Source organism: Canis aureus, chromosome 7 (genome assembly GCF_053574225.1).
Source record: "Canis aureus isolate CA01 chromosome 7, VMU_Caureus_v.1.0, whole genome shotgun sequence".
Taxonomy (NCBI): Eukaryota; Metazoa; Chordata; class Mammalia; order Carnivora; family Canidae; genus Canis; species Canis aureus.
Genome location: NC_135617.1, coordinates 40,595,710 through 40,610,591, shown reverse-complemented (window position 1 = coordinate 40,610,591; position 14,882 = coordinate 40,595,710). Strand labels below are relative to the sequence as shown.

At 33.8% G+C, this 14,882-nt stretch overlaps 1 protein-coding gene across 5 annotated transcripts in view; it reads left to right on the top strand.

Annotated features, from left to right (window-relative positions):
• The window catches only part of ADGRB3 (adhesion G protein-coupled receptor B3), a 714,356-nt gene that overhangs the window by 649,025 nt on the left and 50,449 nt on the right, over window positions 1–14,882 (top strand). For 4 of the 5 annotated variants that reach the window (XM_077903497.1, XM_077903496.1, XM_077903499.1 and 1 more), the window contains 4 exons: window positions 70–136; window positions 2,750–2,835; window positions 9,112–9,210; window positions 9,534–9,705. In XM_077903497.1, coding sequence (XP_077759623.1) covers window positions 70–136; window positions 2,750–2,835; window positions 9,112–9,210; window positions 9,534–9,705 — 424 coding nt within the window. The remainder of the gene's footprint in view (window positions 1–69; window positions 137–2,749; window positions 2,836–9,111; window positions 9,211–9,533; window positions 9,706–14,882) is intronic. The other variant, XM_077903498.1, reaches the window with a different exon arrangement.

The window sequence follows — 14,882 nt, the reverse complement described above, 5'->3', positions numbered from 1 at the left end:
TGTATCACACTTCAGTGGTTTAACACTTATCACTAATTTTTGTTAGTTTTTATCTGATGTTATTTTTAGCTGCTGGCTCTCTCTTGAAGGAGGACTACTCTACGCTTTTGTTGGACCTGCAGCCGCTGTTGTCCTGGTAAACATCAAAATCAACATCTGTTTTCTTATTCAAGAAAGACTACTTTGCTTCAATTAGAGTGATGGTTTTGTATTTGTTCTGTAGAAATTTTATTTTATTTTATTTTATTTTATTTTATTTTATTTTATTTTATTTTATTTTATTTTATTGTTCTGTAGAAATTTTAAAGTCCAAATGTATTACTCCTTATTAGTTAGTACTTTAATTTGAATATCAACTGCTATTTAGTCCTTTATTACTCTAAAATATTCTTATTTTGAAGACTGAAGACTATTAAACATGGGAGTGTGGGATTTCTCTTACAATAATTTCACATTTGTGAAGAAGTTTTAGTAAGTTTCAACGAATTCTTCCTTGTTAAATGTACAGAATTTCTTCATTTATTATCATTTCACCTTATACTGTTCTGTATGATCTGTCTTGTAAGATCTCTCAATCTTGATAACTGCTGCCTGCTACCAAATATCAATAAGCAAATACATGTCCAGATATCACAGTTTTTCGACTTTAGTGTCACAGAATTTTGGACAAGATATTTGTTTGTCATGGGGCTGTCCTCTTTATTTTAGGATGTTCAGCAGGATCCCTGGGCTCTACACTAGATAAGAGTAGGATTGTCAGTTGGTAAAAGTCAAAAACATCCCCAGACATTTCCCAATATTCCCTGTGTGTAAAAACTACTCCCAGTTGAGAGTCCCTGCCATATTTTGTGCATAAGGATTTTAAATGTTTCTTTTTGGGAACACAGTAATTCCTTTACATGTGTAATTAGGGAAACATGAAAATTTTCTACCAATTGCCTTTCTTTCTTTCATTCTAATATTATTGATTACAAATCTTGCTTGTCTTATAAATCTTTAAAGGAAAATGTAAGGGGGAAAATGGTCTAAATTAAATACAAAGAGCTGCATTGCTGTGCAATTAGAATTCTAATTGGAACATTACCGTTTGGTTTCTTGAACAATTCATTCAATAAATTAGAAGCTAACCATATCTTTCTTAAGAACTCTATATGACTTTTTCATTCTTTAAGGTTTGCTCTCCCTCCTCTAAACTATAACAGGGAGCAGAAACTGTCCATGATTCACAAAAAAATAAAAGAAAAAAAAGAAAAAAATCTAGGCATGAGTGTTAAAGAAGAGTATAGGGAAATTGAAAGCTATTAGACACATTTTTGTTTGCTGCATTGAATTCTTATTTAATCTATTGAATCATTTCCCTAAACTACAAAGTTAATATACATATAACCCTAAAATGGAGAAACAGAGTATGTGTATAATTGAAAAACCAAAATACAGTCTTTGGAGTAGTGATGGATTCCCTCATGATTAAATTATAGATTAATAGAATCCTTGGAATATAATTTTTTCTTAGTTCATATAATGAGAAATTGAAGATGAGTAAGTTTTGCTTTTGATCAAATGGTATCTTGTTGGGAAGCTATGAAAAGTGATGACTCCTAATCCCTACCCAACAGTTGTTTTGGATCTTCCTTATACTATGAGTTAAATAGATTTCAGCTTTATATTTCATCGAGCCAATGTGCTGGGGAAATGGAATCTATCTTTTCTTTTTTTCTTTTCTTTTCTTTTTTCCTAGTCATCCTGTTTAATTTAAAACAGGTTTTTGTGAACTTCTAGTTTCAATGTAAAGGCTTCACTATTTGCATTGGGGGATGCACCGAGATTCTGTTGATCATGGAGGGTAAGGGGCAGGAAGGAAAAAAAGGAGAAAATATTTTTCCTTGATTATCTTGGTTTCAGCGTTGGACTGGATTTCTTTATCAGGAAGTACTGGTAGGTTAGAGAACTGTGGTTGCTTAACATAATAAGCTGCTACAAATAGACCACAGCTATCTCTACAGCTTTTTGCAATTTTACTTGAGAAAGAAAAATACGCGTGATTTCATTTCAGATGTATTATGCAAAGACCTTTTAAGTGAGAATAAGGGAGTCTTAGAAAAAGCTAAGAAGTGTTCAGTAGAGCACATTATAAAAATTGGTGTTAGTGTCCATCTCTTAAAGGATTCTGGTGAGTTGAATAGGCTTTCCCCTTCCTCTGGAAAAGCTTGGTACATCAAAATGTGCTCCACTCACAGGAGAAATAGCCACACTGCGTGAAGAATGTAGGCATTCTGATCTCAGTTGCTGGAGAAATTAGCAAATCTTTAGCACCTTTGGCTGCCAGGGCTCAACCTAGTCTCACACTGTGAGACTGAAAATCTTTTGACTCTCATAGGGTAAAACTCATTTGGCCAATTGATTTTAATCAGGGGTGACTTAGAATACCAGATTGGCAGAGTATGGCACCATTTAAAAGTTAGACAATTAAATGGTAATTTCCTCAGTGTTATCTGCAAAGTGTGGAAATTAAATGTGCTTAATGTACTTTAAAACTTAAAGGAGCACACCACTGTCAAATTGTTCTGTTCCTTTATGGACTTATGAAATATTTGAGAGGTGTTTTTATTGTCAATATAATTCAGAAATGGTTATAAATTAAAAAAAAAAAGAAATGGTTATAAATTAATAAAAGAGGGTTTTCAGGAAAAAGGGGGACCTGATTCCCTTCAATATCATTGAAAGGTCAACCTTTGTTTCTGTTTGACAGGTCAACATGGTGATTGGCATTTTGGTATTTAATAAACTTGTTTCCAGAGATGGGATCCTAGATAAAAAGCTCAAACACAGAGCCGGGTAAGCTGCAATTGGTGGATTTTGAAGGTCCTTTAATCAGTGAATCCCATACTCCAATTCCAGTTCATCATTGACTGCATTTTAACTGTGCTTTGAATTTTGTTCCTGATGAAACAGTATGTCTGGTAGAGTGTGTCATTCAGGTTTCAATGTGCTATCCTTAAGTAATGTGATCAACATCTAAAAATAATTTAAAAGACCATTAAGAAAATCTGGGTTTGTTTGTGCAAATTGCCTGTTTGTAAAATACGATTACATGTTACAGTTGGACTTAAAATACTTGTTATTTTTAAGTTTTTATTTAAATTCTAGTTGGTTAACATAATAGTAGTTTCAGGAGTAGAATTGAGTGATTTATCACTTAACTTATAACACCCAGGGCTCATCACATCACATACCCTCCTTGATGCCCATACCCCACTTAGCCCATCCCCCACTGTCCCCTGCCAGCAACCCTCAGTTTGTTTTCTATAGTTAAGAGTGTCTTAGGGTTTGCCTCTCTCTCTCTTTTTTTCCCCTCCTTCCCCTATGTTCATCTGCTTTGTTTCTTGAATTTCACATATAAATGAAATACGGTATTTATCCTTCTCTGACTTAGTTTACTTAGGATAATATACTCTAGTTCCATCTACCTCATTGCAGATGGCAAGAGTGCATTCTTTTTATGGCTGAGTAATATTTTTTTCCACTGTGTGTGTGAGATAGATATCTATAGACATAAGTAAAGATATATCACATCTTTTTTATCTGTTCATCAGTTGATGGATATTTAGGCTCTTTCCATAATTTGGCTATTGTTGATAATGCTGCTATAAACATTAGGTTCATGCGCCCCTTTGAATCAGTATTAAAATATTTAGGTGAGCAAAGCCCCCTAGTCTGGGTCAGGAGGGTCAGTTGAACATAATGTAAGTGTGACACAACTGAATCAAGACAAGCAAACCGTAGTTGGGCATAAATACTACATTTTCTTTAATTGTATGCATCAGAAAATTTCTTCACATGAAATAATCACTTATGAAACATGGTTCTTGTCATATATTTTCATTTTTATGATGTTTTGACTATAACTTGCTAGGAAGACTTATTCATAATTTTCACTTGTACATTTTAAGCACTTATAAAATTTAGAAAAGCATCTTCTTTAACTTTACTGTCTAAAAGTGTGATATCACCACACTTAATGGCTAATAACATTTCATAAGCAGGTTGATAGCAGCTTTGTAAGGTTACATGGTCACCACCTCACATAAATTTGTAGAAATTTGAACGAAATATTAATGCTTTTGAATTTCCCTTTGTATTTTTTCTTATAAAACTTTATATCTCTCTCCTTTCTGTTTAACAGTACTTTCATCCAAAACTTATCCTACAGTTGTTATTTCTTTAATAATTTATGCTATTATTTAACAGTCACAGGATTTGATCACTGACCAGTGAGAATTTTAAGTCCCTTATGTTTCTATAATCTATACAGTGATTTATATGGTAATCTAGGTTTTGTTCCACCTAGTAAAAGACTAGCTTTAATTCTTCAAATATTATAAATTGATATCATTCATATCAAGCTTTAGAACTGCAATGATGTAATAAAAATATCATTGGAGGTTCCTTCCAAAGGAGGGGTGTCACTTCCCACTTAAGAGACTTTTTTTTCCACTTCAGATAAATCTCCATTGCAACTTTAACTAGGTAAACTTGAACTTGCACAGACACTGAGCTTTCTATACCATTTGAACTTGAAGCTTTCACACTATTACTCTTGTAGTCTTCTGTGTATGGTTGGAATTGGAGCAATAGCTTCAGTATTTCTGTCTATATTAATCGTGTAGGAATAAATTTATCATAGTGAATACGAAGTATAGAAACTCAGTTCTACCACTAGTGGCATAAATTTGTGTGTCTGTGGGTCTGTATACATATATATATGGTATATATACCATATATATATGGTTAGGATAAAGCTTTGAGGTAAAAAATATTTTTAAACAAAGGCATACTCAATATCTAGCACTACAATTTACTGGCTATGTGTGTCTTTGGGCATGTTACTTAGTTATTCTGGAATTCAGTCTTCTCACCTATAAGATGGGGATAATCATTTCTGACTCATGGTAGAGTATATGAAATATAATGTGTACAAAGAATATATTAGATAACAAATAACAAGAACTCAATCAGCAAATGGTGGCTACTGTTATGACTTAAATGAAGAAAACAGATTGTTTTCAAATGATCTTGACTTCTGTCAGTCAAGGGATTCTGAGATTCCACCATTCATGACGTTGTGGTCAAAAAAAAAAAAAAAAGGGAGAGAGAGATGAGAACATCAGAATGAGTGTAATGCTAATGATTTATTAAATTTGCCATCAATATTTTTCTCATTTAATTGCTTTATATATAATATCCAGTTTGATTTACATAGTTCTCTGTAAGAGATGACATACATTTAAGAGAAATAACAGCATCGTCACGTTATGAATTTAGAAATTATCCACTTTAATCCATGTATTAATTTTAAAACATCTCTTTATGAAAATATTATTAGAAGTTACATCCGCTTTACTGGAAAAATTGAATCTATGGTTTTCTAGTTCAAAGGCCATTGCTGGAGAAATAGAAATGATAATATGTGTTATAAAAGCGGAATGCTGGTTACTATTCAAAGTGGAAAAGAATTATTAACTAGTTAATGATTTGAGGGTTTTTTATGATTTTAGGTTTTAAGAACTTTTTCTATAATATAAAAATGCAATTTTTGCTTAAGTGTGTATCGATTGAAATTTACTATTTTGAAGTGTAATTGAAGGTATAAGTATTTAAAGTTAATTTTAGCCCACAGAGAATCAGTGAAGACAGTCATAAAGACTTTAGTGAACAATAAGTAATCAGAATTAACTAAAGAAACATTGAACATGAAGCTAATTAATTTAAAAATTTATGCTCCTAATTATAAATGTTGACCATTTCAAGTTGAAATATATAGATATCAAGTATTGTTTTTTGAAACATTGTTTATTATCTAGAATCAATATGTACCTCTTCCCATTTTTTTGTTTGCTTTCTCCTTTTTATAATTAATTATCAGAAACTGTCAAGCAATAGTTCATGTTTAATAAATATTTATAAAGAAATGAATGAATGAATATTTAAGAAATAATACACTAGCTTGACAAGTTTTATAATATTCAATTATATTGTTATTCTAATACATGAAATATATTTACCAGAGGGATTGATTGCAATTAATACATCTTATACAAAATAACTGAAAAGAAAGAAAAGATAAAGTGGCATACATATTCAAATATGACTATTTTTCTTGTTAACAAATATCTCAAGCATAATATTTCAATTTTTTCTCTTTTTCTTTTTTCTTTTTCTTTTTCTTTCTTTTTTCTTTTTTTTTTTTTTTGCAATGGAACTTTCATATCTACTATTTTAAATTGCTTTACCTCATCTTCCTTAAGTTAAGGAAACTACCAGGGTCTTGTACAAATATGAACTTTTTCCAAAGGGAAAGGGAATATTTTCTTGTAAGGGAATTTTATGTAGTAGCAATAATGAACACATCAGGGAAGTTTGTTGTTGTTGTTGTTGTTGTTGTTGTTTTCTAAGCAAAGAAAAATAAGGTTTGGAAAGGAAGCTAGTAGACTCCAAGACCCCACAGAAGCAGACAGAATAACCTAGGTGAAATGACCATGTTGGTGCCCTGGTAGTTAGGGTAACATTTGAACTTATGGGAAATTAAATTTTTTTAACTATTAGCATTTTTTATTTTATAAATGTATACTTTTCCCTGTAACAAAGAAATAATATTTTATTGCCCATTGCAGCAACCTTGTTTAGCATTTAGACGATGTGTTCTTCATACTATATTATTTCCGTAGCACTCATACAAACTAGGGAAAATATTCTATCTCCCTGGGTAACCTATCATTCCTCTGTTCCATATATATCTAAGAATAGAATTCCAAAAGTGTCCAACCAGTTAACATCAAGCATAGTTTTCGACAGTTAGCTCTAAGGGAAGTACATATAGGCATTTTAGTCCATCACAAATCAATCTCAAAGAGAAATAAGCATTTCGAATAATGGCTTAAAATTTGTTTTCGGGAAAGCCCATACTTAGGCCAAATTAGTTTTTCTTAGGGCTAAAACACTTGCTTATATTGTGTACTAAAATAAAATTAATTTTTAGTCATTTTTAGCTTTTCAATTTTATTTTAGAGCCTAGAGACAGTATTCCTAAATTGAGAAAGATAGCTACATTTGTGTTCAAAGCACAAATACCAAATAGCATATCTTCTCTGAAAAAAGAAACAATAGATCAGTCATATTTTTTAAATATTAGTCTGATGGAGCTTAGCAAAATTGAAGATATCAAATATATAATAGAGCAATTGTGTGCATTCCTGCTTTTCTCATAATAATCTATGGAGCTTTAAAAAACACAGATGCCCAGGGCACTGGATGGCTTAGTCGGTTAAGCATCCAACTCTTGGTTTTGGCTCTAGTCATGATCTTAAGGTGGGAAGATGGAGCCCTACGGTGGGTTCTGCACTCGGGGTAGAGTCTGCTTGAGATTCTCTCTCCCTCTCCTTCCTTTTCTATCTCTCCTCCCCCATTCATTCTCTCTCTCTCTTTCCCTCATTCCCTCAAAATAAATAAGTAAATAAATAAATAAATAAATAAATAACTATCTTTAACAAAAAGGCACAGACACCTGAGCCCCATTGAATTGGAGCCTTTGGGGTATGAGATATATATATATATACACACACACACATCAGATGTGCATCAGATCTGCATATCTGATGTGCAGCCACTGTGGAGAATACTGCTGTCGGTAGGTATTCCTTTGGGAGTAGTTTCAAACACAATGGCTTGCCCATTGAGACACTCATGATCCAAGCTAGATAGAGTATTACTTATTTGTTATTGTGAAAAATTTGGTCACATGTGCTAGGACACATGTCATGGGTTGAATCAGTAAAATGAATGATTTAGTATCATATTTCTTTCCCTCATATCTAACTCTAAAAGCTTTGATTTTTCTCCGGGGGTCTACTGGTCAATAAATCTACTTACTTAATAGCTTACAGATTTATTGTCTCATCCAAGCACTATTTGAAAACATGTGCACTTCTTTAAAAGAAACCAGATATTCTGAATTATGATCATCTTATGATTTTTTTCTGTTTTGCCAATTTTGTTACATACATGTCCACTAAATATTGTTTTTAAAAAGACCTACTGGGAAAACGTATTTTAGACATTAGCACCACAAAAGAATGGACAAGAAAAGTGTACCACAGAAAATTATTTCAAATGTTTTGAACTTTGATTCAAGTAATTTCTTTTTGATTTTTCGTAAGAGAGTTATGTTCTAATAAACCAGTCATTTTCAAGGGACTCTTTTCTAAAGTAAAATGTGCACAAAGTTTTTTGTGTAGCATGCCTTTGCTTCTATGATATAGTAGGTTGAATCTGAATTATTTGAATCCAAGTTTACCTGCGAAATCCTCCAGACTAGAATAGACCATTTAAATGCTGTTGGATTGAAATTTATGAAAAAATGTTCAGAAAGAATATTTTAAACTAAATGTTAAATGTGTTTTATTAAAGCATTAAAATATCATCCCTTTTATTATAAAGTAATATTTCATCAAATTTTATCAGCCCCTATATTCAGATCATCCTAAAATAATATAGTGTAGATAATATAGTGTAGATGATTCATTGATGCTGTGAGAAATTTCAAAATATGAATCCGTTGAGATAAAGACTATTTCTCCCACAAATGATTAAAGACCTAACATATATATCTTCTTATATTGGACTTCTGAGATACATGTTTACATTTCAGAAGATTTTTCCTTCTGCAAATGATAATGAAAATCTTTGAAGTCAGGAGTTCTGGTGTGTTTGATAATCAGGGGTCTGAATAAAGGGTTTTCACTGTATGTCTACACAATCACATGCTTATGTTTAACTCAGTGTATTGGACAATTGTGAACCATAGACACAGGGCCATTTATGGTGTAATTGATGGAAATATGCTTTGCGTGCCACAAAGGCCCATCTAATTAAAAGGTAAATATTACAAAAATAATGTGTAGTGTAATTGCATCATTAAAACCACCTAGAGCATTCATCTTTGATAAATAAACTTTTCTGCATGAAATCGTTTTTAAAAGCTAACTTGCAGCGGCAACTTTTTTTGGTGAAAATTCAATATTTTGTTCTTTTTGTGGGTGTTCTGTTTGTTTGCAGTCAGATGAGTGAGCCTCATAGCGGTTTGACGCTCAAATGTGCCAAGTGTGGAGTAGTTTCAACAACAGCTTTGTCAGCCACCACCGCCAGTAACGCCATGTTAGTCCCAATCATTTACATCTTCTTGTTACAAATCTTTTACAGTGCATGTGAGAAAATGGTATTGTGGAAAAAAAATATCATGTTTGCTAATATTGGAGCTAAGAGCATACTTAAATACTTATAATTGGCAACTGCCTTTATAACTATTGTGGGATTGGCTATAAAAAAATAAATAAAATTATCCAGTGTTCTCTGCTTTATGGTTTCCAAGTTAACGGTCTTGGTGCCACATACAAGAATGCTTTGTTGGACGGGGGTTTGGAGATTGCCTGGGGCGTGACATGCAGCTACGTAATGTTGCTCTCTGGGTCTCTCAACAGGGCGTCTCTGTGGAGTTCCTGTGTGGTGTTGCCCCTCCTGGCTCTGACGTGGATGTCTGCAGTTCTGGCCATGACAGACAAACGCTCCATATTGTTTCAAATACTTTTTGCTGTGTTTGATTCATTGCAAGGCTTTGTGATAGTCATGGTCCACTGCATTCTTCGGCGAGAGGTAAGAGGAAAGAGAATTACTCCGACAGAGAGAGGGATGATGGTTAGATGAATATTTTCCTTATTAACCAATAAGATCTTTTATGTTAATATCTTCAAATTAAAATCATCTCCCTAAAGACAACCATTGGAAAGTTAAAGCTAAAGGGGAATCTTTAAGGCAAAGTTCAAGAGGGCTCCTTGGTCCATGAAAGTGACAGTTAAAACGGACTGTGGAGAGAAGATGCTCCTGGGGGTGCCGGGAACCAGGGAAAGTATATTCAAGAGACATCATTAGGTGAGAGACGTCCTTTAGAAACATTGGTGGATAAGAGGGTGGGGTGGCATATTTTTGAGAGGCATAGTTCATAATCATAATACAATGATATCTCTTAAACCCATTCCCAAACTCATGCTTCTGCACACAGTGCATTCCTTCATCCTTAAACTAATTTCATTTTAGATAGAAAATGTTGAAGATTACTGAAGAGTTATTGTATCTCTATACTAAATTAAGGTTGCTAAAGGTAAATGATTCTGAGATGGATGTTTATACTTAGAAAATACCAAAAAAATAATGTACACAATGAAACACAAAAGGCAGTGATTTTCCCCTGGAACTGTAGATCTATAATCACAGCATTTCCTCAGGTCACGGTTGAGATTTATTGTCAGCAGTGAGGAAAACAAGTCCTCCTTCGTGAATTGAGACCCTAGCCTGCACCAAATCCACTGAGCAGCAATAGATGTCGGACGTGAGTTGTTTAGGGAGCAAATACTGTTTTTCAACCAGTGCAAAAATTATGCTGAGTGCTTGCAAGCACTGACACTGTATTTACAAGGTTTATGAGTCATTTTAGTGTTTACTCTGGGGATGTTGGTGACTAAAACACAATGACACAGTGCCATGCTGGTAATTTTGAGGAAATGGTCCACACTGTCACTTTGCATTAGCCAGCTTGTTTGAGAACTTCATTATGATGTGCACATTGCAGAAAGACTCGTGTGCATATGACTACACACCACACAGTTTTTACCGTTATATGTGAAAGTAACCAAAGGTTTTTACCTGATTTACCAGATGGAGAGAACAATATTTCTGAGCTACTTCAGTAAGGTACAGATGTCAGCAATAAACCCATATGTGTATTCCTAGAACATTATATGATGAAAAGAAGAGTGACTTCACATTGCAAAGGAGGCAATATTTCATCATTGAAAAACCTGATGCTGGGACGCCTGGGTGGCTCAGTGATTGTGCGTCTGCCTTTGGCTCAGGGTGTCATCCTGGGGTCCTGGGATCAAGTCCTGCATCGGGCTCCTTGCAGGGAACCTGCTTCTCCCTCTGCCTATGTCTCTGCCTCTCTGTCTCTCATGAGTAAATAAATAAAATCTTAAAAACAACAACAACAATGTAGCTTATAATTGCCAAGCCTTTTAATTCCCTCATCCTAAATTTCTATTTAGGATATCAGCATTAAAAATCTTGAAAGTATTCAATACTTTGTAGACCAAATTTAAGTAAAAGGGAAATTGAATAACTTAGGGCTTTGTTATTCTCCAACTATAGCTATCTTGTGGGTCTTCTGCATTAATATTATCTGTAATATGTTTATGTAACAAATTGTTCTAAGTGAATAGACACATGATGCATTTTTGATTGATAAATAAGAATGAACAGTTGCGGGTTTTAATCAAGATACATAATGTATTTATGTAATTTATTTAACACAGTGGGTCTTAAAGAGAAGAAAAGTGTCCCATCTCTAAACAAGCCTCCCTTTTTCTTCAGAAATAAGCTTTTTATATAGTCCTAGGCTATGATAAAAAGTATTTGGGTTTTTTAAGTGCCGGATATTTTGATGGATTATTATCAAAGTTTTGCAGTTTACATGAAAAAAAATATTTGGCACAAAAATTTATTTCCATCAGAACTTTTCCATACTTGCTAATTGGACTAATAACTCTAAAAAATATGATTTAAGGGTAATTAAATCAAATCACATAATAAATGCTTCTGCTAAAATAGATGTCTGTAAATATAAGTTTGCTATTTTAGTAGGAAATAAAAATATGAATATTGGCCCTGTTATTATTGCATTTTCAATGATTAGTTTAAATTGAATAGTTTTATAGCTGATAAATTAATAGTAGTGTCATAATTCTCATTCCAACACCGAAATCGAAAAATCACACATCCATTATTTTTGCATTGACCTTAAAAATATCCTGTAACACTGCTATACGTACACAGAGCAGATTTCAGTTATAGGGCAAGTCCCTTTCAGACTTTCTCAAGGGAAGTTTTTACTGAAAAACCAAAAGAACCTTGTTTAAAAGGGTTTTGCAAATCCCGAGGACCACATCATAAGATGGCTTCACTGGGTTCAGAGGAATCTTTTTGATCTTTTACCTATATGTCACCTAACACACCAGCAATAGGTCTGTCTCATATTACCTGTGGTCACACTGCGCTAACATTAACCACAGTCCAAGAGATGAGGAGCATCTCCCCATATTCCCAGTGTCTCCTGTGAACAAAAGTTCCATAAAAATACACCAAAGAAAATTGTCTAGCTAGCTACCTATAAAATACTGGGTAATGACTCCTATCAAACTACCTGATAATCCCATAGGTGATTTTGGGAATACAATTTTACCTTTACTGCTTTTTTCACTTTAAAACATTTTTCACAATAATCCAATATGATTTGTATGGGTTTTCTTTATTAAAAAATGTATAAGCAATGTAAGAAATATTTCCTTTGATTTAGAGAGAGACTGAATACAAATATACATATTTTTATTTATGTGTATTTTTGACACGCAGTAACATAATTTGGTCATTTGTAGTCTTTAATGATTCTTTCAATATGAATTCAAAAGCCTTTTCCTATATTTACTTTTGCAGTCTTCCTGTGAAGGAGGTGGGTGTACACAGGGGAGGAATATAGCCTTGCAGTTTAAGAAGGAGAAAAGAAACTAAATAGTATAACTGGCATTTTAAATGTGATATGTATGGGCTTGATTTATTCTAAATGTGCCTTTGCTTTTAGTGGATCCAATTTTAAAACCAAATCATTTCAAGTCAGAAGGGAAGGGAGAAATGATCACTTTGTTATTGTCAACTCAATTATATTCAACATTAAAAAAAAAGAAGCAAATTGATTATTTGCATAACAATTTGTTGTGACCTCCAGATTGACATCTCAATATTTAAATATCATAAAATTTGTAATCTTGAAAATACAGCTTCTTCTTCTGGAGCAACTTTCTCTATTGAATTGCTTTAGTGGGTACCTCTGACAAAAGAGAAAACAAAAGGAGGAGGGAATAAGAAGAAAAAAATTAAACCAAACGATTCACCACACATTACTTTCAGCAACAAAACATAGATCTTGGAAGCTAATATGTATAATACCTTATAAGACAGAATGTAATAGAATAAATATAGATGCTTCCTTCTTTTATTCGTCATTTCTTGATTAGAATTCATTTGCATTAAGCCCATAACGACATCTACTATTTACTATTCCCCACATTGCTATGGAAATTCAAACTACACAAGTTATGAAACCTTTGAAATAGTTACTGTTGCTAGGAAACCGCTTTCTTGGTGCCTGCACATTCTTCTCATCTCTCCTGTCTCTGGCTGTGCTTGGCTCTAAGACAATCTTACAGCTTAATGTCAGAGGGGGAAAATAACAAGATTGTGATACAAAATAAGCTACAATAAAACCCTTTCACTAAATGGAAGGGAAAAGGCAAGTGCTTAAATAGATGACTTTGTTGTATCAGTAGGTGAGGGTCCTGTGGCTGCTGGGTAGTGGCAATAGAAGGGCCAAGATCCTCTTTTTTCTTCCCCCAGCACCGGCAGGAGGTTAGGCTGCACCAGATGAGGTCTCAGAATCTTCATCCAAACCCGTGAAGTGATTTTGTAACAAAGTGCTTGAAATAAACATGAACAGCTTTTTCTTTCTTTCCCTCCTCTCTTCCTCTCATTCCCCTCTGCCTTTTTTTCCCTTCCAATTTCCAATTTGGTCTTATTTCCATAAAGAATACAGATAAACAAAATGATTTACAAGTACATGACAATGAATACATAAAACAGACAAGCATCCTTACCGATCTCATCTAAAACCGATATTCTCCCCAAACCATTAGAAAAATAAATGTTAACTAGACAGCCATTTAAAAAGAGGTCATATTGCATATGCTATAGTTCTGGTGGAGAGTTGCATGAATCTCCAAGCCTTACCATTTACAGAGAAATTAGGTATGACTCATTAGTACGGCAGTGTGTGTCTGTGCAGTTCCTTAATGAGGGAAGGCAGGAGTTCCAGTTAGTCTTTGGAGATGAGGGAGTGGGAGATAGGAGACCTCAGAAAGTAATGGGTCCTAGGGCAAAAATGGGGTCAAAGGATTAAGGAAGTAAAAGTTTCAAATAAAGGAAGATGGGGAGAGATTACTAGGCATGTGGTTTCTATGGAATGGAGCCTGTGGTGAATATAGAGTAGTCTTCTCTGGGACCATCTGGGGTACCTGGAGGCATAAAGCATATGATAGGATCCTAGACACTAGACTGTTTTTTTGAAAACGTGGTTATAACTGTAGCCTCAAGAGAAAGACAATACTGACAACATTTGAGTGCACAGCATTAAGGGATATTTAACAGCTTTCTCATTGAGGTGTCCAGTGATCATGGTAAAAGGCCACTGTGTATCACGTCATGAAGAAGTTCAATAAATTTCATAGAATTAGTGAGTGGTCCAGGGAGGGAGGGTTAGGGAATTGTTGATTCTAAGATTTTTCAGCTTACTCAAAAGGACAAACATTTAAGGGAGAAAGGTGAAAGTTGCTAAGAGCCTTGTCTTTATCAGGCCAAATTGAAAGTTCAAGAAGAAATACATTTAAAGATTTGTTTGTTTGTTTGTTTGTTTTCTGGAAATGGGAGAATGGCTCCAGGTCCTGCAAGGAAGCTGTATTTTATCAGAACAGAAAATGGAAAGCACAAAACTGCCTTTAAATAGGAACATGGACTTGACATAAGCAAGGATCATATGCTTATATTCCTATATACTTATTCCCAGAAATCACCAACCTCCCTTATTCCATGTCTTATAAATCCTATCTCTCCCTCCAGATTAGGCTTTTCTGACTTGAGCATAATTATAATTATATTACGAATATGTATATCAG